This window comes from Canis aureus, chromosome 16, assembly GCF_053574225.1.
Source record: "Canis aureus isolate CA01 chromosome 16, VMU_Caureus_v.1.0, whole genome shotgun sequence".
NCBI lineage: Eukaryota > Metazoa > Chordata > Mammalia > Carnivora > Canidae > Canis > Canis aureus.
In genome coordinates this window covers 58,670,581-58,693,139 of record NC_135626.1, presented here as the reverse complement: position 1 = coordinate 58,693,139, position 22,559 = coordinate 58,670,581, and the positions used below count along the sequence as shown (strand labels likewise).

The window sequence follows — 22,559 nt, the reverse complement described above, 5'->3', positions numbered from 1 at the left end:
TCCCAGGGCGACTCTTAGGGCCGGGCTCGCCTCGGAGCTGCGGACATCCGTCGTCGCAGCAGCCGCCGGCGCTTCGGCCTCCGCAGCCGCCTCTGCCTCTCCTCTGCCGCTGTCGCTGCGTGTCGCCACCATGAACCAAGACCTTCGCAGGGAGCGGGAAGCCGCCAGCTTCAACCCGGAGCTGCTCACGCACGTCCTGGACGGCAGCCCCGAGAACACCCGGCGCCGCCGAGAGATCGGTGAGGGCTGCGGGCCGGGCCTCCCTCCTTTCCCGAGCGCTGCTCGGGGACTCGCTGGAGGAGGAATCCGGCGTGTGTGTGGGGGCGCTGTGGGGCGCAGGCCGCCCCCACTCCCAGGGCCGGCCTCTGGCGGGGCGCGGGGTGGCGTCCGTCCCGAGGCCCGCGCTCCAGAAACCCGCTGGGCTTCGGGAAGGTGTCACGGAGCCCTGGAGTCCTGTCTTCCACTTGATGCCCTCTCGCTCCCTTCCAGAGAACCTGATTCTGAATGACCCAGACTTCCAGCACGAGGACTTGAATTTCCTCACTCGCAGCCAGCGCTACGAGGTGGCCGTCAGGAAGAGTGCCAACATGGTGAAGAAAATGAGGGACTTTGGCATCGCAGACCCTGAGGAAATCATGTGGTTTAAAAAGTACGTATGCCTCCGCCGAGATCAAGCGCCCACGTCCAAACTTTTAAATTTTAAATGCGCAGCCCGTGGTGTCCCTTTTTCATCGTGCTCGGCGTTGGAAGACTCGGGCTGCCTATTTGCACCCCACTTTCAAGGGTGTGTGTGTGTGTGTGTGTGTGAAAAACTGTGTTTGCTTATGTCTTTAAGTCCTTTAAAGGGATGACGTTTGGAGAATGCTGATGATAAACGGAGAGGTTGCAGTTGTCCTCGCTAATCAGTACAGATTTCATTGGCCCGGGTGTCTCAATGTAGGGTGATTTTAAATTGCAAATGACTTTGCTCTTTGTCACGTGGTGGTTTGCTAAATTTAGGGGCAGAATTCGATTTTTAGCTGGAAGACCAAACAGTATTTTGGAGCAATAACAGGTTGTGTTTCCTTATGAAAGTGTAGCTCTTGAGTTGAAACGGATGGGCACTGTGGGGTAGATGAAGAATGTGAGCGAAACTTTAGAATGAAGTATTTGTAAGAACCCAGCATTCTCGAATCCAGTGGCAGCGTTCAATGGTTCTTGGGCATATGAGACCTGCTAAAAACATGCCTTGGTCCTAATGCTGAAAAGAGTATGTACTTTTTCCAGATTATCTGTTTTTTGTTTCTTAATTAGGAAAAAAGTAAGTACCGGGTTTTTTTTGTTTGTTTTGTTTTGGCCTTTATCTGAATGAACACTAATGTGATCTGAGTACAAGATTTCTTTGGCCTATAGCCTCTGTTATACTTCTCATTAATTCCTGGGCACTTCCTTTTGGGATGGGGGGGTTCAACGTTTTAGGTGAATTACAGTATTTTCGTCAATAGAGATTAAATGATACGAATGGTGTGTATTCAAGAGCCAAGAAAAAGGGAACATGTTACAAGTTCTCCTTGTATGTAATGACAAAATTCTCCTTTATTCTACTGCCTGTAGTATGTTTGGTATCTTAATTATTTTCAGTCTGACCCAGTTACTACTGTTGAGGATAAAATACTCTACTCCGGCCCTTAGGACTGCCCTGAGAATTCCTTTCCCTTTTAGTCATAAAATTATATTTTACTTACTTTTGGTAGCCCAAATCAGAGTACTGACTAACTTCTAAATGTTCTTTTTCACTTTTGAAATTTGTAACTCATGGCGGCTTGGGGAATATTGAGGTGTAGAGCACCTCCTAGAAGATCGTGTTTCTGAATTATCTGAGTTGCGTTTTAGATAAACTTCAAAAACCTAAAGTTTTGTGTTTTTTTTTGTTTTTGTTTTTTGTTTTTTAAGACAATCCAAAAGAAGGGTTTGTTTTGTTTTGCTTTTAAGTGGGTGATGCAGTGTGTTCCAGAGTTAGAGTTCATCATCAATGGTGATTCAAAAGAATGTAACCAGAGTTGAGTGAAATCACAATGAAATAGAGCAGATTCCTTTCTGTGGTTGAAGAGGAGAGGACATGAGCTATTAGTCTTTATCATTTTTTATGGTACAGACGTTGCTGTTTGGGGGATATAGAGTACAGAGTTTTTGTTGTTTTTTTTTTTTTTTTTTTTTGAGTACAGAGTTTTAACATACCTTTTGACATCCTTGCAGTGTCTCTAGGATAGGACAGGGAGATCAACTTACATGAGAGAAAATTGATTGAGACTAATTAATATGAGACTAACGATTGAAAATTAGTCTTGGCAATTACTGAATGCCGTTGAATCCAAGCCCACCATCAATTATAACTCACACCCAAGTTTCATGTACCACTAATAAAGAAAAAGTGCTGCCAGTTAACTATGACATCCCGTTACTTGTGAAATGCACCTGACTTCTTAAAGCTAAGATGGGGGAGGGGATGTTACCAGAACTGGTGAAATATAGTAATATTTCTCTTCTGGGAGATTTTGAGCATTTACTGGGTTTATTTACAATTATTTATCTTCTCTCAAAATTCATATATGGGAATATATTGAAGTTGATAGAATATTAGTGAAATACTTTGAGATTTCTCAACTTGAGCAGTACAAGAACTGTTCTCTCTCCAGTCCTTGGCAAAAAAACCTTGCTGTTCAGGGAATGTAAAAGTTGATTTTCTAATCTCCTGTCCTGTGATTTTTGTCTTTTAACTATATTGTTTACTATGAAAAGCAAATTGTAAAATGTTCTTAAGAGTAATTAAAACTTCTAGTGAGGATCAGTCTTGGTTTTTGTTACCCTCCTTAGGTTTTTAAAGCTGATTCCTTGAAAAGGTCTTCAGAAGGGATTAAACATAATTTAAAAACAAGCACTGAGATTTTGTTCATGAAGTAGATTTTCAGGCATCCTCAAAAGAATCTCAGTGTGTTTATTAACAAACATTTGACAGTCTTTGTTTTGTGTCATGATTTTTTTTCTCTCTGAGTTTCCTAGAATTACATTGTGTCAATATCATCATTTCACATAACCCTACAGCCCCCTCACTTCCCTTCTGGTGAACAGAAGTGTCTTTTGTTGCCACCATTTTTGGCACCTGAACTAGTACTTCACTTCCTCACAAACTCTTGTTAAGTTCCTTTCCTCTTTTAGGAAAATATGATGGTTAGGGAATGCTGCGGTGCTCTCGCCTTTGAGAGAATGATGTCTACATTTATCTATCTCATCAAGCTTTTGCCTCCCACTTTGGTGAAGCGGAACGTTACTTCTCTACTGTCCAGCAGCAGTAAACCCCTGGTAATCCAAGTTACTTGGAAGCTAACTTCTTGTGTTCATACCCCTCTTTTTTCCTGTTGCTCTCCCAGGAGAAAGTGACATTAGATATTGGTGTAAAATTATGGAACCTTCAGGTTAAAAAGCATTTTTGATGTTCCGAGCTTGGATGCAGGCATTCCTTAGATGTTTTAGTCTGTCCCAGCACCCCTGAAAAGTGATCTTCCAACCTAAGGGTGGTAGGATTGTTCTTAGGGCCTCCTCAACAATGAATTGGCAGCCTTCCCCCTCTTTCTTTGAATTCATACTGTGCTCATTGGCCAGACCACGACAGACTGGTGACACTACATCCTATTCATTCCTGGAGGAGTCATGAAGATTACTAGTTGGTACTTGCTTTGTGTTTTTAAGCTCTTTATATAGATAGGTAGAACAAAATAGGTCCCTGTTAAGGTTTTGAATAGTGTAGCTAAAGCTGACAATTGTATGTGATTTGTATTTCGACTATTTCGCAGATTGATTTATGAGAAAATAATGAAGACAATTTCATTATGATTGAAGTTCTCTTAATCTGGAGTGAATTTCAAAGGTCATCAGAGATAAATGTTTAATATTCTCACATTTCCGCTTACCCATCTGTAACCTCTGAAGACCTTTAGAGATCTGTAGTTTGGTCCTGGAATATATATTTACAATCCTGGGTGTCTGCTTTAGTTATATAGGGAAAGATTACAAAAGCTTTGTTAAGAGCTCTACAAATAAATGTTCTATGGAGTTCCTTTTGATTTTTAAAACAAGTAAAACTTGAAAATAAAGCAAACACACACTCCAAAGAATCCAACCAACAGATGACACCAACAAAAACAAAACAAAACAAAACAAAAAAATAAAAAAAAAAACCAAGATATTTTTAGGCTAAAACAGAATTTGCTTCCTGGATGAAGTGTAGAATTAGAGGAATTTTGGCCCTGAAATGACTTGGGTAGGGAGGGGATAGATAGATACCACTGGATTTGGCCTTTTAGGTGGGAAAGTGATACATTTTACATTTAGTTTCTTGATAGAAGGGTTGAAATTGTCCCAGCCTCAATCCTGAGGGCCATGGTTGTCTGGCAAGAATGGATACTAGAATGCAGTTTCTAGAGTAAGGCTGAGATCCTTTTCTTTTCTCTCCTGTAGAGTTCATTTGGTCAATTTTGTGGAACCTGTGGGCCTCAATTACTCCATGTTTATTCCTACCTTGCTGAATCAGGGCACCACTGCTCAGCAAGAGAAATGGCTGCTTTCATCCAAAGGACTCCAGATAATTGGCACCTACGCCCAGACGGAAATGGGCCACGGTTAGTCCACATTTGAGGGTCAGTGGGTAACCCACCTTAGGATTTAAATTGATAAATGACTCTTGGTGTTTGGTTTTTCCTGCTGCTACACGTTGGGGATTTTGTTTTTCAGTTGTTAAACCTTAAATAAAATTCAGCTTCTCATTTTTCCATAGGTCATTTCCCCATAAACTAGCCCAAGACTCTAGCCTCAAACATCCTTCATTGTTATTTCTAAAAGTCTTTTTATCCTTGCTGCTTATAATCCCATTTTAATGGCGGTTGAGCAGTTTGGGAAGATGGGATTGAAAATGTGGCAATATTACATTGATGTCTAATTATGAAAAAAGACTTTGTTGGAATTGCTTTGAGAGTGTTACTGCCTTAGCAATATCTGGAAGTTGCCCCTCTGCTTTAATGAAACTAAAGATGTGGGTTTTGGGGGGGGGCAGAGAGAGCATTTAAGTGTCTTACTCTTTCTTTCGTTGCCTACTAGCAGGATTATAAGGCTGTTTGGAAAAAAATTCATGATTCTCTTCATTTAATTACAGCAGTCTTTCTATTATACTTTTTTTCTTTACATATTTTTGGACTTTGTGTTGCCAGTCATTCTTGGTTAAATTGTTCATAGAAATGGGGTGCCTGCTGACTTAAGTTGGTTAAGCGTCCAACCTGATTATTAGCTCAGATCTTGGTCTCAGGGTCACAAGGTTGAGCGTGTTGGGCTCCATGCTGGGTGTGGTGTCTACTTTTAAAATTTTTGTTTATAGGGATCCCTGGGTGGCGCAGCGGTTTGGCGCCTGCCTTTGGCCCAGGGCGCGATCCTGGAGACCCAGGATCGAATCCCACATCGGGCTCCCGGTGCATGGAGCCTGCTTCTCCCTCTGCCTGTGTCTCTGCCTCTCTCTCTCTCTCTGTGTGACTATCATAAATAAAAAAAAAAAAAAAAAAATTTAAAATTTTTGTTTATAAAAGGCTGGCTACTTTCAAAAAGTTTTATATTTGGTCTTAATATGAAAGAGGTTTGTTTTCATAGACAAGGCCATTGGCAGGTTTGGGGATTTTGAATTTGAGCTGCCCAGTTTCATTCCCTAATTTATCATAAGGCTTCCATTACATGAATAAGGAGAAGAGGAAGAGATGCAAATAGCATGAAAACTTCATGTTTGTGTTTGATTTGGTGCTTTTTGATTAGTGAAGTGGTTTAAGGAGAAATGTTCTTTATCACATTCCTCATGAGAACTGCAGATTCTGGTTATGATATTGTCCTATGAATACCCTGCCAAAAACACCTGAGGCTTTAGCTTCAGGATGGCCAGTACTGAAAATAAGCAGCCTGAAGAAAGGTTTCCTAAGAAAAGTAATATAACACTCATACAGGTCTCCCTGTCTGGGGGAGGAAGAGAGAGAGAAAGAGAGATGTAATCTTGAAATAGCTTTGTGGTACAGAACCCTTATTTTAAGCACGCATCATTGTGAAATTTATTTGACCTACAGTCAATGCTATTCATAGGAGGCATAGAGATGTAAATTATTCTGAGGCTAAATGGGTTTATTATGAATGTCTTACTGGCCTAACCCTTCTGTTTCTAAAAAGGACTTTATAAAACATATTTGCCCTAAATTTTGAAAGAGAGGAGGAAATGAAGACTTGAAGTTTCTGGTTTGAGGAGCCCAGAAATTGGACTGAGGTCCTGTGGTTTTCTGGGTGAGTTTGCATCTGTTAGTTTTCTTGTATTTGAAGCAACTTTGTCTTAATCTCTGTATTTTAGAGAACAGAGTTGTGAGTTTAGGTCTTGTTTCTCACTGGAATCTTGTCTGTTCCTGTTGATGTTTGTTGTGCTTTGTCCACTGCTGTTCTTTTCCGGGGGCACCAGTCAGTTGGTGATTAATTTGCATCCTGTGACAGTATAGCCTTGTGTAGAATACTAAGTCCTTCGACATCAAAGAGACTGGAAATAGAGCAACTTGTGCAGATGGAAGTTTGACGGTTAAATAGACTTTGGAACATCAACCAGCCAACAAGGATTATCTAAAGTGTTGTGACAGAATTGGCTGTAACTCTTTCAGCTCTAGGTAGCTGCTGAGAAGTGAGGAAGACGGTATTGCCCAGGCTCCTTCCAGGACCCTGAAGAATCTTAAAATTCAGTCCCCTGCATGAAGTGTCCATCATGTGTTTTCTGTCTTCCCTCCTCAGAATACTCACCTGTCTGTAGAGACACACAAAACCCGACACACTTGGTCTGTGGGTCTGTGAGCCTTCATCAAAGGCAGAGGTCTGGGCTGAGGGGTGCACCCTCTCCCGGGGGTTCTGGTGTTGAAGGGACCGTCTGTGGAATGTGGTCCAGCAAGAATCCTCCTGACCATACATTTCACCGGGTCCCAAAGCAGGTACTGTGTTCAGTCTTCACAGATAATTGATCACTTCAAGTTCTGGCTGCTTTATAACAATTATCCTTCCCTTGTTTTCTGCTGTTTATTCAGGAAAATGAGCTTATATAGTCAACAGTTATCATCCTTAAAGATTGGTGCAATACGTCTGCACCTTCCCATACTCAAAATATGAACTAAAGCACCTCTCTTCTTTTGAAACTTGAAAAATAGATAGTAAATGTGATTGTGTAAGTCACTAGTCTTTCTCCCCTGTATTTTCACTACCCTGTCTCCTGTCCTCTTTCTTCCAAATGAATCTCTTCCCTGTTGGACATCCTGTGAAACATGATCAGTGGGTTTGGGGGATATTCTAATAATATTCTATTATTATCAGTAACAATATAAACTTCTTTACAAAAACTATGTCCTTTGGGGTTATACTTTGGGAATATCTTTCTCAGAAGTAAATTATACAGTGAAAGGAATGAACACTTTATAGCTTTTATTGCATAGCTTAAGACTTTTCTTGAAACACAGAACAAGTTTATGGTATATTTGGTGACTTATTAGTATACTGTGTCTCCATAAGCCCCATCAATGTGATTACTTTAAATTTTTTTTTTTGCTTCTTTAATATATATATCTAAGAGTTAAAGTATTAATTTTCCAATGCCAACGACCTTGGATATCTTGGCTTACTAATTTGTATTTCCTATGTATAAACTTGGTTCTTCTCTGTTGGTTGAATAGAATCTGTACATTGATCTTACATGATTATGTTGTGATCCTTTGGATATTTTTTCTATTGTCTTCTGTTTATTAAACGCTTTGGCCTTTTGGCTCAGGTCATGATCCCGGGGTCCTGGGATCAAGTCCAACATCAGGCTCCCCACAGAGAGCCTGCTTCCCCCTCTGCCTATGTTCTCTGCCCCTCCTCTCTCTCTCTCTGTCACTTGTGAATAAATAAAAATCTTTAAAAGACAAAAAAACTGCTTTAGTCTTATGTATTGAGTGCATCCTTTTGAGTAGGTCTACATTTTTTCCCCATATCTTGATTATTATTCTCTATTCTATCAATTTTTTTTAATGTTTAATGCTTTGACTTCTATAGTGTAGGACGATGAATGGATCTCATTCCGTTTTATGTTTATTAACTAATAGTTTTTTTTCCAGTTCTTTCTGGTTCTTAGAGTTTTATTAATCGTTTCAATTTATTTCTAGAACTTTAAAATACATTATATTGATTAGTCCCTTTTGTTTTTCTCCTAACATCATGAACATTGCTTCATTGTTGCTTTGTAAGCTATTTAAAAATCTGATAGGATAAGCCTGCTGTTGTTACATTTTAAGACCTACATATTTGGTATTCTTGTGTATTTACTCTTCTAGCCAAATTCCAATCTTAATTTTTCAAATTCTAGATTATATCCTAAAAGAATTTCATATCCGTGTTACATTAAATCTTTGTATTTCTTGAGAGGTATTATCTTTATTATTATAAAAGATTGACTTCTCAATCTGGAATTAGCACTTTATTTCCTGTTAAATATATCTTCTTTTAATCCTCCTATTAGCTATGGATATTTTTTCCTAATTTAATCTTTAATATCCTGAGCTAAATTACTTAACAAATTTAAATTTTATTGGGTTTGTAAATTGCTTCTCTTTTAGCTGAGGTTTCTACTTTAAGCGTCCTAATGGATAATAATGCATTCCCCCCACTCCCGCTTATAGCCCACAGCTTTTCTAAATTCATTTATTATTGATGGCATTTTATTGTTGATTTCCTAGGCTTATAATCATGCTGTCCATAAAGATGCTATTTTAAGTTCTTCCTTTCTTATGTATTATTAACGTAATCATTTTGTCCTCAGCATTGGCTGCCAGCCCTTCCAGCCCTCTGTCATGTAGAAGAGACTGGGAAGGCTTTTTGGTGTTATGGTTTTAGAAGAATTAACTGTAGCGTTTCACCAAAGTAAAATGTTGGTGTTTTGTAATTTTAAAATAAGTGATTTAAAAATAACATATGGGGGATCCCTGGGTGGCTCAGGGGTTTAGCACCTGCCTTCGGCCCAGGGCGTGATCCTGGAGTCCCGGGATCGAGTCCCTCATCGGGCTCCCTGCATGGGGCCTGCTTCTCCCACTGCCTTTGACTCTGCTTCTCTATCTGTCTCTCATGAATAAATAAATAAAATCTTTAAAAAAATAAAAATAACATATGATTTCTATCATGCATAACCAACTTTTTGCAACAAATACTTATTTAAGTAAAAAAAAAAAAACTATCCAGGTCACTTTCGCCTTGTTATGTGTCTAAATTTCATCCACTTGTGAATAATCCTTATCTTAGTCACAAGAGACCTTTTTCTCTTAAAAACATTGTTCAGGGATCCCTGGGTGGCGCAGTGGTTTAGCGCCTGCCTTTGGCGCAGTGCGCGATCCTGGAGCCCCGGGATTGAGTCCCACATCGGGCTCCCGGTGCATGGAGCCTGCTTCTCCCTCTGCCTGTGTCTCTGCTTCTCTCTGTGTCTCTCATGAATAAATAAATAAAATCTTAAAAAAAAAATTGTTCAGTCTCAAAATAATTTCTGATTACAGTAGTTTACCCCTGCCCTATTCAGTGTATTTTGTGGTAACCTTGGCATATGTTATTCTGTTATGTAGCACACTGATGCAGACCCCTCCTGTGAGTCCGATGGGCTGCTTCAGAGAGGCCCTTCCCTCCCCAAGAATGGCTTTGGATTCTAGTAAGGTGAAATAGTCTTTCAGTCCCAGGCCACAGGGTTCAGTCCTGGTTCCAACAGCCTTCTCCTTTGAGATCCCAGGTGTACATTGATTTTTCTTCCTAGGCACCATTCTTTTAAAAACTGGAGACAGGGATCCCTAGGTGGCGCAGCGGTTTGGCGCCTGCCTTTGGCCCAGGGCGCGATCCTGGAGATCCGGGATCGAATCCCACATCGGGCTCCCGCTGCATGGAGCCTGCTTCTCCCTCTGCCTGTGTCTCTGCGCCTCTCTCTCTCTCTGTGACTATCATAAATAAAAATTAAAAAAAAAAAAAAAACTGGAGACAGTGGTATTCCTGTTTGTGAGTGAAAGTACTCTCTCAGCACATGAATGTGTTTTTCTGAGGATTTTCACTATTTTTTTTTTTTTTTTTTTTTTACTTTTTATTTTCAAATGGTCGTAAATTCCTAGGAAGTTGCAGAAATGGCACAAAGAGGTTCCATGGACCTTTCACCCAGTTTCCACCAGTGTTAATATCTTACAGGATTGCCATTTGCCCCTTCTAAGGATAGCTGCTCTGGTTTTGGGAAGTCTTTCTGGTGCTAAGTCCTGGTTGCACTTCTATGAGAATTTCTCCAGCCAGAAAATGTGATTAGGTAGTGGGATTCTTGTCCTTGTTCTGCCATTATCTTCTTGATCTGAAAGCACTTAACTCACCTCAGCCTGATTTCTTTGTAAAATGAGCATGTCAGTTGTACAGTCTAATTTTTATGTAACTGAAAGCACAACCACCCAACTGGAAGACATAACTGATCAGCCCTCGCCTAAGCTGTGTGCCCTGGTTATTTTCCTCCTTACTTTTTGAACAAACTGAGAGATTTTATTTATTTGTACTTATTTATTTTTTTTAAGATTTTATTTGAGAGAGAGGGCACCAGCAAGGGGGAGGGGCAGAGGGTGAGGGAGAAGCAGACTCTGCTGAGCCGGGAGCCTGGCAGGGGGCTCGATCCCAGGACCCTGGGATCTTGACCTGAGCCAAAGGCAGATGCTTAACTAACTGAGGTACCCAGGTGCCCCAAACTGCGAGATTTTAAAACTGAAATGTTGTATAGGCAAATTTCTAAGATCATTAAAGAGAATGATAAGAGCAATATAGAGTCGATTAAGCTAGAGCTAGAAGTTCAATGAGATGCTAGTAATGTGGAAAGATAATGAAAACATATCAGTTTCCTATTGGAAATAAATTCACATGGAAGTCTAGGGATCTGCAAATTCTAAATGGAAAAGAATGACTTTAGAAAGTGGATTCAGGGGCACCTGGCCAGCTCAGTAGTAAATAAATAAAAGGATTCAGAATTACTAAAACTAAGATGTTTATTATCATTAGTGATAATTCTCATATAATTGGCTTGTTATGCATGAATCTGTTACGTGTAATTATTATTATGGTCTTTACTAGAAATTGCGTATCTTTTTTATTTCTGAAATTATTGGGTGAGGAGCACTGTCAGTTTTTGTATTAAATTGTTTCAGTAGTGCATGGCTGGTTATTTGTGATGAATCTGAATGAAATAACCGGATTTTTCAAAAAAAGAACAGATTTATATAAGAAATGTGGATCTATGCTGGATGTTTTATGGACAAACCGGAAGGATTCCAGCCTAGAAGCATTATTGAAATTGCATCTAGGAAAGCCTTTCATCTAGGGGAGCATATTGTCAGCCTGAGAGAATAGAGTTCTCCTGTCTGACTTCCTCAAACCAGAGTAAATCATTGTACAACTTAAATTCTCCATTCCGTACAACCTCTTCCGATTTTCTAATTTCCTTTGATTTAATTGCAAGGCTGGACTCCTCTGCCTGACTTGCATGTTGGTGCTGCACGGGCTTTGGAATTGGGAGCCAATCCTCACCAAGATTGATTGCTTGAGAGCTGAGTAGCCTAAAAAAAAACTTCTCTCACCCACTTAAGAAAAACGAAATTTGCCAAGAGTTTATTCAAGTAATACAGAAAGGGGCAGTGCTCCCACCCATTATAAAGTCCACCCAGTTGCTTCATACTTACAGAAGATTTTTTTTCTCCTTCCCCTTACTCTGTTCACATTGGTGATTATCTCACACCTGATGACTCTTCTCTCAAATACCCATCCTTGGTGTTTCTCCGAAGTTTTGTGCACCGAGGGCGGCCTGAGCCTCTGGATCTCCACTTGGGCATGTTCTTGCCTACTTTACTTCACCAGGCAACCGCGGAGCAGCAGGAGCGCTTCTTCATGCCTGCCTGGAACTTGGAGATCATTGGCACTTATGCCCAGACAGAGATGGGCCATGGTACGGTGCATTCGGTCTACCTTCTGGGTTGGGTGGGGCCCCGCAGGCTTAGCAGATGTGGAGAGCCCACCATGTGTTAGCAACAGCACATCCACATACTGTGTGTGGTCTTTCTTCAAAGGCCGGGTTCTTCACACATACAGATCTTGGTGAAGACATTGCTTTGGTCAGTGGAAATGAAACATTATGTTGTCACAGAGATAATGCTGATTCTCTTTCCTGGTTCCCCCTGAGTAGTTCAAGAATTACAAATCAGGATTTCTTTACCAAGTGGTTTTTCAAGTTCATTGGAGTTGTATAGAATTTGTGTGCGGGTAGAACCTGAACCCATCTTTTTTTCTTTGTTACTGATTACCTTTGCTACAGATACCTTAACAAACTTGCACAAATCCCAGAAGAAACCCAGATTGATAGTACAAGTGCTCTTTGACTTGCTTGAGGGAAATTAGTGGCTTATATAACCATAATATGAGCATTTCATACCTTGACCTTTTTTGTGCCTTGGTTGAATAAATTCCGTTAAGTCCTGAGGGTAGCTTGGCCAAAAATTATGAAAAATAAATTAAGGCGTTCTTCCAGACAGTTGGTTTTGGAGGCAGTGGCTATCCTGCAGTGTTAGCCGGTCTGAATTGGTATCTCTGTTCACTGTTCATCTCCTTCTGTCTTCTCTTTTCCTACTTGGAGGTTTCAGAAAAAGAGATCAAATGTGTATTTGCCACATTCTCATGCTCTGTGCAACTTTATCTTGATTTTATAGCTAATTTGGCCCTTGGTGCTGAGCCATATTTTACAGGATTTTCACAAGACCCAGAGTGGGGTGCTGTTTGGTTCCATTGTTCATCTGCAAACATTTTGTCATTATCTGTTCTGTTACTCTGTTACTTTTCCTATAAAAACTTCTTTGTTGAAAATGTTTGGTTCCTGATGCTCCTCTTATAATGGAGAAGGTTGTGGATCACACGTGAAGTGACCATTTCTGTTACTCAACTTGGAAGTTTCTAAATGTTTCAGAGTTTTAAGTGTTTATGAGTCCTGGCATTATCTAAGTGTTTGGGAAGAGGTTCTCAGCATTTGCTTCAGGATAGTAGTCCTGGAGGGAGTGTCACTTAGAAAATTTTTCTGTAACTGTTTTTCAAATAATTTTGGCACGTTTGTATTAGGATTGAAAGCATGAATCTTTGTCCATCTCCAGTAAACATATGACACTGGGAACTCTTCCTAGTTGCAGTCATGAACCAGCCAGGGTCGAAGTTAAGGCCTGGCATTGGAAATCGCAGGGTGTAACCAGACCTTATCCTCAGACCTTTATAAATCAAAGTCATTGTTCCAGGTCTTTTTGCCCCATAGTGGTTATATTTTTTTAAAGTCTTGTTTTCTGGGGATCCTTGGGTGGCTCAGCAGTTGAGCGCCTGCCCTCGGCCCAGGACGTGATCCTAGAGTCCCGGGATTGAGTCCCACGTCGGGCTCCCTTCAGGGAGCCTGCTTCTCCCTCTGCCTGTCTCTGCCTCTCTCTCTCTCTCTCTCTCTCTCTCTCTCTCTGTGTGTGCGTGTGTGTCTCTCATGAATAAATAAAATCTTAAAAATAAATAAATAAAGTATTGTTTTCCATTCTACCAATCACCCTGAAGTAGGTCCTTAATTTATAGGAACTTTGGCTGGAGTCTCTTTCTATTATCTCTTATCTTAATCTTTGTAAGTAGAGAAGTCCGGAATGTTGAACTGGTGTGGTGGACACCATACATGATTTGAAATTGGCATACATAGGGATGTTAATTTAAAAGGGCAGTTAACTTCCCTGTTACATTCATATTCTATGATCTTGTGAAAATACGATTCTGAATAGCCTTTACAATTTTTTTTTTGGTTGATCTAAATAGAGGTGTAGTGATTCAAGTATAGAAATAGAATATGCTTGACATTTATATTTTCACCATAATAGGAACTGTCTGGTTTAAGTACAGGAAGTTACGGAGCACCTGGATGGCTCAGCAGGTAGAGCATGTAATTGATCTTGGGGTCAAGAGTTCCAGCCTCGTGTTGGGTGTAGAGTTTACTTAAAAAAAAAAAAAAAAAAGTATAGGGAATTACGTATCTTGGTTATCAACTATTTGTAGCTTATCTACCAGTGTCTTATTGTCATTAGGGTTTGTTGTTCTCTGAGATACTAGAGCTGAAAGGACAGGGCAGGAGAATTTTACCCATATTTTATCCAATGTGAATGTAACTTATTTCCTTAGGAACTCATCTCCGAGGTTTGGAAACCACAGCCACTTACGACCCTGAAACTCAAGAGTTCATTCTCAACAGTCCTACTGTGACCTCCATCAAGTGGTGGCCTGGTGGACGTATGTGAATTTTTTTTTAGCATTTATTGGATGTTCATTGGAGTCATTACAAGATTGTGTTTAGAATGTAGAGCTTATATGAGAATATAATTTTGAAATAAAAACTTCTGAAGTCTTAGACTCTTCTCAGCTGTTCCCAGTCTCTTACAGTGCATGTGGGAGACCTTCCTCCATTTACAAGGCACAGAAAGGACAGCTAACTCTCTTTTCTTAATTTTTCAATCTGAACATTCCCATCATTACTACAGTTTCCTTAGTCAACATTTAAAGCAGCTTTAGAGCTGTGTTCCCTGTGTGGTTATAAGTAATTTAAATGTAAATAGCCACATGTGGCTAGTGGCCACTGTTTTGGAAAACACTTTATTAAGAAAGAAAAAAGAAATTAAGATTCTTGGGGTTATCTGAAAAAAATTTTTATGTGATCAAATAAGAAATAAGTGGAAAAGAAAGTAAAGTCTTTTATTTTTTTAGTAAAGTCTTTCTAAAAATGAAGAATTACTATCAAATCAGCAAGCTGTATACCTTAAACATACAAATATTATAGGTCAATAATATCTCAAAATTTGTATAAAAGCTTATATAAATGTAAAACAGAGGATTGCTTTGCCAAATCCAATAAATTTTGATGGCTATCAGCTTACGTGAATTTCTTTCTGAAAACTGGATATGGTGCTGTCATAAGCCTCTTGGCTACAGTTTATTGATGAAAGCCAGTATTTAACATACAGTTTTTCCCCATCTTTTATTTCTGTCCTTTGAAAGTATAAGAGAGTTTGCTCACTTCTCTCTCCTGTTCTCTTTGATGTTACAGTTGGAAAGACTTCAAATCATGCAATAGTTCTTGCCCAGCTCATCACTAAGGGGAAATGCTATGGATTACATGCCTTCATCGTACCTATTCGTGAAATTGGGACCCATAAACCTTTGCCAGGTTAGAATTGTTTGTCTGATGTTGAGATGAAAAACCAAACCGATCACTTTCTTCTGCAAGAAGTATAGCACACGATGAAAGAGGCCAGGGCAAGCCAGGAATTACAGAGCATAAACATCTTGTGACTTTCCTTTCATCTGTGGTAGGTATTACCGTTGGAGATATCGGCCCCAAATTTGGCTATGATGAGATGGATAACGGCTACCTGAAGATGGACAATTATCGTATTCCCAGAGAAAACATGCTGATGAAGTATGCCCAGGTATGCCCAGATATATTGAGAGGAGCAGAGGTGTCAAACAGGATTTTGGCAGCTCTAAATAACCACAAGGTTGGAAGGGTCTGTTCTTTTAGAAGGTAGTAACATATTTTTATTTTTGATGCTTCTTTCATTAACACCAGTGAAATCAGAAGCAGTTGGCAGATAGGAGGAATGTATTCTAGTTTGCTAAACCAGTGGGTCTCAAACTTGAGCATGTGTCAGAATCACCTGGAGGGTCACTGAAAGTAGATCAGGGTGGGGACTGAGATCTTGTATTTCAAGCAAGTTCCCAGGACATGCTGCCATCCTGGGAACCATCCTTTGAGAATCATGATCTCAGACTGCCTCTCGGGTTTCACAGAAGGAAGTATCAGTCCCGTGTTCTTTGTCCAGGTAAAGCCTGATGGGACGTACGTGAAACCCGTGAGTAACAAGCTGACCTACGGGACCATGGTGTTTGTCAGGTCCTTCCTCGTAGGAGAAGCTGCTCGATCTCTGTCCAAGGCTTGCACCATCGCCATCCGATACAGTGCTGTGAGGCACCAGTCTGAAATCAAGCCAGGGTAAGGGTGGCATCTGAGATGAGCTCAGTGCTGAAGACCTACCTTTGACCCCATTCAAATATCAAAATTCCCAAATGTGATCTAGAGAATGCTCATTGCCCATTCAAACTTAGCTAAGGTGGCAGTGTGCTAGGTCTGCTTAGAAACAAAACTTAGAAACAAAACTTCCTTTTCTTAAGTAGAAAGATGAGGGTAGCCATCTTGTTTTTAACCTTCTAAGAAAAACAGTAATATTTCTTGAGCTCTATAAATGAAATGTTTAGAACACTAAAGGCAGGGACACCTGGGTGGCTCAGTGGTTGAGTGTCTGCCTTTGGCTCAAGTCGTGATTCCAGGGTCTTGGAATCGAGTTCTGCATCAGGCTCCTCACAGGGAACCTGCTTCTCCCTCTCCCTGTGTCTCTGCCTCTCTCTCTCTCTCTGTTCTCTTATGACTAAATAAATAAAATCTTTAAAAAAACAACAACTAAAGGCAGTTTGAACATCCTAATTGCTCCTGACAACTATGAATTGAGGGTGGTGAAAGTGGCATGAAACAGGACTCCCTATTGTCCTCATAGCCATAGTTTAGTCTTACTGCCTTTCACTTGAACGGGACTCCCTGATGAGCTTTTCAACTCCTATAGAAGGGATAAAGAAATTGGTAAGACCTGACGTCTTAGATGTCAGACAGTTAACTCTGTGCATTGGGTCTTCTCCAAAATTATGGTTAAAATAACTTCTTCAGCCATCTAGTGTGTTAGAATTTTTTATCATTGCCTTCCTTTTGTGAAGTTAACTTTGATTTTTGTATGTTGCTAGGAGATAGTTTCCTTAGTCATGTACTGCAAAGACTAAGATAGATAGGAATTTCACAATTCAAAAATTCTGTCCAACAAGGCGATTGAGAGCATGGTTTCCTGTAGCCAGACAGCCTAGATTTCTTTTTTTTTTTTTTTAAAGATTTTATTTATTTATTCATGATAGTCACAGAGAGAGAGAGAGAGGCAGAGACACAGGCAGAGAGAGAAGCGGGCTCCATGCAGGGAGCCCGATGTGGGATTCGATCCCGGGTCTCCAGGATCGACAGCCTAGATTTCAATTGAGAATCTGCCATGTATCCGCTGTGTGACCTCAGGCAGTTTCTTAATCTCTTGTTTTTCCCTCTGGGAAAGTATGTCAAAGTATTTAGACCAGAATCTAGCGCATATTAAGTTCTATGTAAGCTTTTACTTTTGTTTTTTCTATATCCTTTAGTGAACCAGAGCCACAGATTTTGGATTTCCAGACCCAGCAGTATAAACTCTTCCCACTCTTGGCCACGGCCTATGCCTTCCAGTTTGTAGGTGCGTACATGAAGGAGACCTACCACCGGATTAATGAGGACATTGGCCACGGGGATCTGAGTGAACTGCCTGAGGTATGTCTACTCATTGGTTTGTGGGCACCCTTCTGTTTGATATTTGCTGTTGGATAATATCCAGAGAAAACGAAACGTTGGAATTTCTTGAGAAGAATCCATGTGTTCTCAAAAGAAACAGCCATTTGTTTAACTGGAAGTGGATCAGATCCGAAGATATGTGGGATTTGTTTTAAATTTCGAAGCATAGTACCGTTGGACGTTTGCTTATCAACGGAACATAAGTGGCAACTCTTTTGCCAAATGGAACAGTTTGGAAGGGAGGGTCAGAACAGTATTAACTCAGGCCATTGAGATGACCGAGTTTCAGTTTGCATACATGGCAAGTGATGTTGAGAGTGACCGGCACGGTTAGGTGAGGAAAACCGCTGTTTGTGGCAGCTCTGACAGCCTGAGCTTTCCCCTCCAGCTCCATGCCCTCACTGCCGGGCTGAAGGCTTTCACCTCTTGGACGACAAATGCTGCTATTGAAGCTTGCCGGATGGCTTGTGGCGGGCATGGCTACTCTCACTGCAGTGGCCTTCCAAATATCTATGTCACTTTTACCCCCACCTGCACCTTTGAAGGAGAGAACACTGTCATGATGCTGCAGACGGCTAGGTAAGAATCTAATCCGTGCTGTATCGGTTGTAAAAACATTTGAGGGGCGCCTGGGTGGCTCAGTCAGTTAAGCGTCTGACCCTTGGTTTTGGCTCAGATTGTGACCTCAGGGTTCTGAGATCAAGCCCTGAATCAGGCTCCCCACCCAGTGTGGAGTCTGCTTGGGAGTCTCTCTCCCCCGTCTCTCTCTGCCCCCTTCCCCCACCTGCATGCATGTGTGTGCGCTGGCTTGCTCTCATTCTCTCTCTCTCTCTCTCTCTGTCAATGTTTGGTGGGGTTTTTGTTTGTTTTTGTTTTTTAATGTTCCTGTTCCTATGTTTGCTCTTCATGTTACATTTGTTCCTGAGAGATGTAGTTTTGCCTCCCATCCTTACCCATCAATTTTATCTTGTGGTCAGCAGAACAATTACAAAGCACCTTTCACATTGCTTAAAGTCATTGGAAGAGTTTCTCTGTTTTATGAGAAGTGTAGTCACCGAAAGCATGTGCACTGGTGATTTTTAGGTTCCTGATGAAAAGTTATGACCAGGTGCACTCAGGGAAGTTGGTGTGTGGCATGGTGTCCTACTTGAATGACCTGCCCACTCAACGCATCCAGCCGCAGCAGGTGGCAGTGTGGCCGACTGTGGTGGACATCGACAGCCCTGACAGTCTCACAGAAGCATATAAACTTCGAGCAGCCAGGTGAGGCCACCCTGAAGAGCTGGGACCTGGCAGCTGGGGGCCTCTGGGAGACTGGGACCCTGATGGAAGAGCGGGAGGCCTGAGCACTGCTAAATGTTTCCTGCAAGCTCCAGTTCTCTTTCATTTCTTGACAGATTAGTAGAAATTGCTGCAAAAAACCTTCAAAATGAAGTGATTCGCAGAGAAAGCAAGGAGGTAGCCTGGAACCTCACTTCTGTTGACCTTGTTCGAGCAAGCGAGGTCCGTGATAACCCACTCACCCTCTCTCGCCTTCCCCCTCTCCGGCTCCATCCTTCACCCTGGCCCCCAACCCATTTTCTTACTACAGAAACCCTTATTGCTGGGCAGTGCATCTTTTCAAAGGTTCTCTCACTCTACTGTTTCCTTTTTATCTAGGCACACTGCCACTATGTGGTAGTTAAGCTCTTTTCAGAAAAACTCCTCAAAATTCAAGATAAATCCATCCACACTGTCCTAAGGAATTTATGTCTCTTGTATTGTCTGTATGGAATCAGTCAGAAGGCAGGGGATTTTCTTCAGGTGAGTACTTTCTGAATTCAGGTCCTTTTTTTGTAGTAGAAAAGCCATCAAAAGCCATCGTCTACACGATATTTGTGTGCACGCACATCTTTCTACATGTCCTTCTGCATGTATGCATGCACGTTTGCTTGTTTTATCTCTTCTAGGGAAGCATCATGACGGAATCCCAAATTACCCAAGTAAATCAGCGCATAAAGGAGTTGCTGACTGCAGTTCGCCCAGATGCTGTTGCTTTGGTTGATGCATTTGATTTTAAGGATGTGACACTCGGCTCTGTGCTTGGCCGGTATGATGGGAATGTGTACGAACATTTGTTTGAGTGGGCCAAGAAGTCTCCACTGAACAAAGCAGAGGTACAAAAAAATTGTGTCTTTCCACCTTTTGAAATTCTTCACTTAAATATTAAGGCAGAAAGGATCTCAGAGTTGACTCCTCTGAGAAAGCTTTGGAACCTCTTGTGGCTTTTTCAGACACTTTATTTGAGTAACAGATTCAGAAGGGAGCTAGGTTGTTCCCACAGTACACAGGTCTTTCATTTCCTTAACCATTTAATAACTGTTGGACATGTTCACACATATACAAAACTAGAATACTGTAATACACCCCTTTCTCACACTTCTACATGAGTAGACCGCCTGTCTACTCATGGCCATTGTGTTTCATCTGAACACCCCGTACCACCACCACCCCCCACTGTCGCGCTGGGGATCATTGTGAAACAAATCTAAGATATCAGATGACTTTATCCATAGGCATTTCAGTATGTATCTCTAAAAGATAAGAACTTTTTGAAAACACGACCACAGTGTCCTTACCCCACCTAAACAAATGAAAAATAATATCATGAACTACCCAGTGTCCAGGTTCCCCAATTGACTCCATTTTATTTTTTGCCCCTTCAGTTTTTTGAATCACGATCCAAATAAGGTCCGGGTACCTTCTTGGTTAACAGTATGCTAGTTTATGGGCACCTCAGTGGTTGAGTGTCTGCCTTTGGCTCAGGTTGTGATCCTGGGGTCCTGGGATCAAGTCCTCCATCAGTCTCCCTGCAGGGAGTCCACTTCTCCCTCTGCCTGTGTCTCTGCCTCTCTCTCTGTGTCTCTCATAAATAAATAAATAAATAAAATCTTAAAAAATATATATGCTAATTTACACTGCAGGCTCCTCATTAATAATTCTTTCTCTCTCTCTTGCCTGCAGGTCCATGAATCTTATTACAAGCACCTAAAGCCACTGCAGTCCAAGCTCTGAAGGGTCATGGTGACAAGTCTCATTTGCTCCAGAAACAGCTGGAGCCCCTTACACTTGCCACACAAATCTGCTTGGAATCTTTACCAAACTCAGAAAGCTATAGAGCAAATGATAAATTGAGCCCTTTCCTCTTTTTATAAATGAAGACAAAAATGAACAGATTTCAGAGATTAAATGAAAAAAAAAAAAAAAAACAGACGTGTTTTAAGTGCAATTAACACTGCAAGAGACCTGTCAAGCATCAGAAAGAGCTTTAAGAAATGCAGCATGACTTCCATTTGTAGTGCTGCTGATCCCAGTAGGCCATGACTTTTGATAATTCGTAGAATTTAACTACTGAGTAGTTAATTATTTTCACTTAATTGCTAATCACTGGATCTATAAGTGTTTTTAAGCAAAGGTATTTTTTAAGTGGGGTAGAGCCCTTCCCACCTTTTCTCCTCAATGTTCTACCGCTCCTGCCATGGGCCCTGGCTAAGAAGCAGGACTGAAGAGAAAGGATTTGGGGAAATAGACTAATCAGGAAACCTAGTGTGAGTGAATCTGTGCCTGAACCATTGACACGACCTCCGCCTGCTTACCCCTCTTTGCCAACCTGTCCACCTAACTATTCACTGTAGCATCTTTCCAGCATCTTTTCAGCATGGGTCTAGCATAGGATCACTGTCCCGAGTAATTAGGAATTAATCTTCCACTCGAGGGAACTTGAGGGAGCCCTAAATCAGCGGTGCAGTAGGACAACAGGTCACTTTGTCCCAAACTTCTTGGGAAGGGGCAAGAAGCAAAATTATTTCCGCATTTGACTTTTGGCAACTGATGGCTCCTCCATCAGTGGTGATTCTTCTCCCTCCCCCTTTCCCTGTCCTGAAAGATGCTAAGACAGGAGAAGAAAGGGTCACAGTTCCTTCACAGTAGAATGAATATAGGGAGAGCTCTCTTAGTGCAGTTACCATGACTGTGGGATGTCCATATCAACTGGATATCCTGGAACAATCCAGATTTTCTGTATTCTGTCATTTGGCATAAGCCATTACAGTGCTTGGAGGTCACAGTGTCTGGCAGTACAAAGATAGAAGCATTCCTCTGACCACCTCTTCTGCCCAGGAATACCACAGAAAACTCCTTTGACAAACCAGGTCTTCTGATTTTTGGATATAAATCATCGAATCAATGTAATCATCAAAACTATGGCTAATGGATAAATGCAAGTTCCACAGAATCTCTTTCTTACTGTACATTGGCTTTATTTTCAGTTTGTTTCCAGGAGCTTGATCTGAACTGACATTGTCCTTTGAGCTGAAATCTAATTTACACAATCATTTACACTTAAAAGGTTAAACATGGACTACTTAATGAAGTTTTTTCTTAAAATTGATGTAAAAACATTACTTGACTTTTTTCTTTTTTAAACCTGTTAACTCTGTGACATTTGCCTCGTAAAACCAGTTCTAGAATCAGTCTTGAGAATGTAGTAAAATTCAGGGGAAATGTCATTTCTACCTTGGGACCTGACAAAATCTATCCCAGTGGAACCAGTAATAGGAGATTTTGATGGCCTGCAGAAATACTATCTGTTGACAAACCTTAATCTCCACGAGAGAGTTGACTGGGAATTGTTTTAAGATTGAAGTAATAAGCACTCTGTTCATTTCTTTGGGATATATCTTGATGATAGTTCAGATTCTGGGAAGTAATGGAGAGGAAATTGCTTAATAATTGACGTGTTATATGTAGAATTGCTTCAAAATTAGTGAATTAGTTTATTCACAGATTAACATCTGTAGTTGAGATCTAAGAGTGTTTGAACTAGCACCCACCTAATCCAGCTGCATGGATCTGGGATCTATCTAGGCAGGTTTGAGTAAGTTGTAGGCACTACAGAGCCACCTTCCATCCAGCACTTTGAGTTTTATTTAAAAGCGAAATC

The 22,559-nt window shown here is 40.9% G+C and overlaps 1 protein-coding gene across 9 annotated transcripts; it reads left to right on the top strand.

Moving 5' to 3' along the window:
• Positions 1 to 22,017, top strand: ACOX1 (acyl-CoA oxidase 1). 9 transcript variants are annotated; one of them, XM_077854289.1, is made up of 14 exons: positions 1 to 239; positions 490 to 649; positions 4,495 to 4,655; positions 14,296 to 14,403; positions 15,215 to 15,334; positions 15,481 to 15,596; positions 15,990 to 16,159; positions 17,395 to 17,557; positions 17,967 to 18,157; positions 18,662 to 18,841; positions 18,976 to 19,081; positions 19,238 to 19,381; positions 19,528 to 19,734; positions 20,582 to 22,017. In XM_077854289.1, the coding sequence occupies exons 1-14, from the start codon at positions 131 to 133 to the stop codon at positions 20,630 to 20,632; spliced, it is 1,986 nt and encodes a 661-aa protein (XP_077710415.1). In that variant the 5' UTR covers positions 1 to 130; the 3' UTR covers positions 20,633 to 22,017. The 9 variants fall into 9 exon arrangements, with proteins under 9 accessions (XP_077710415.1, XP_077710414.1, XP_077710418.1 ...); XM_077854288.1 differs by lacking the exon at positions 4,495 to 4,655 and adding an exon at positions 11,898 to 12,058 and having other exon boundaries at positions 3 to 239; XM_077854292.1 differs by lacking the exon at positions 1 to 239 and adding an exon at positions 11,898 to 12,058 and having other exon boundaries at positions 510 to 649.
• Positions 22,018 to 22,559: the final 542 nt, after the last annotated feature.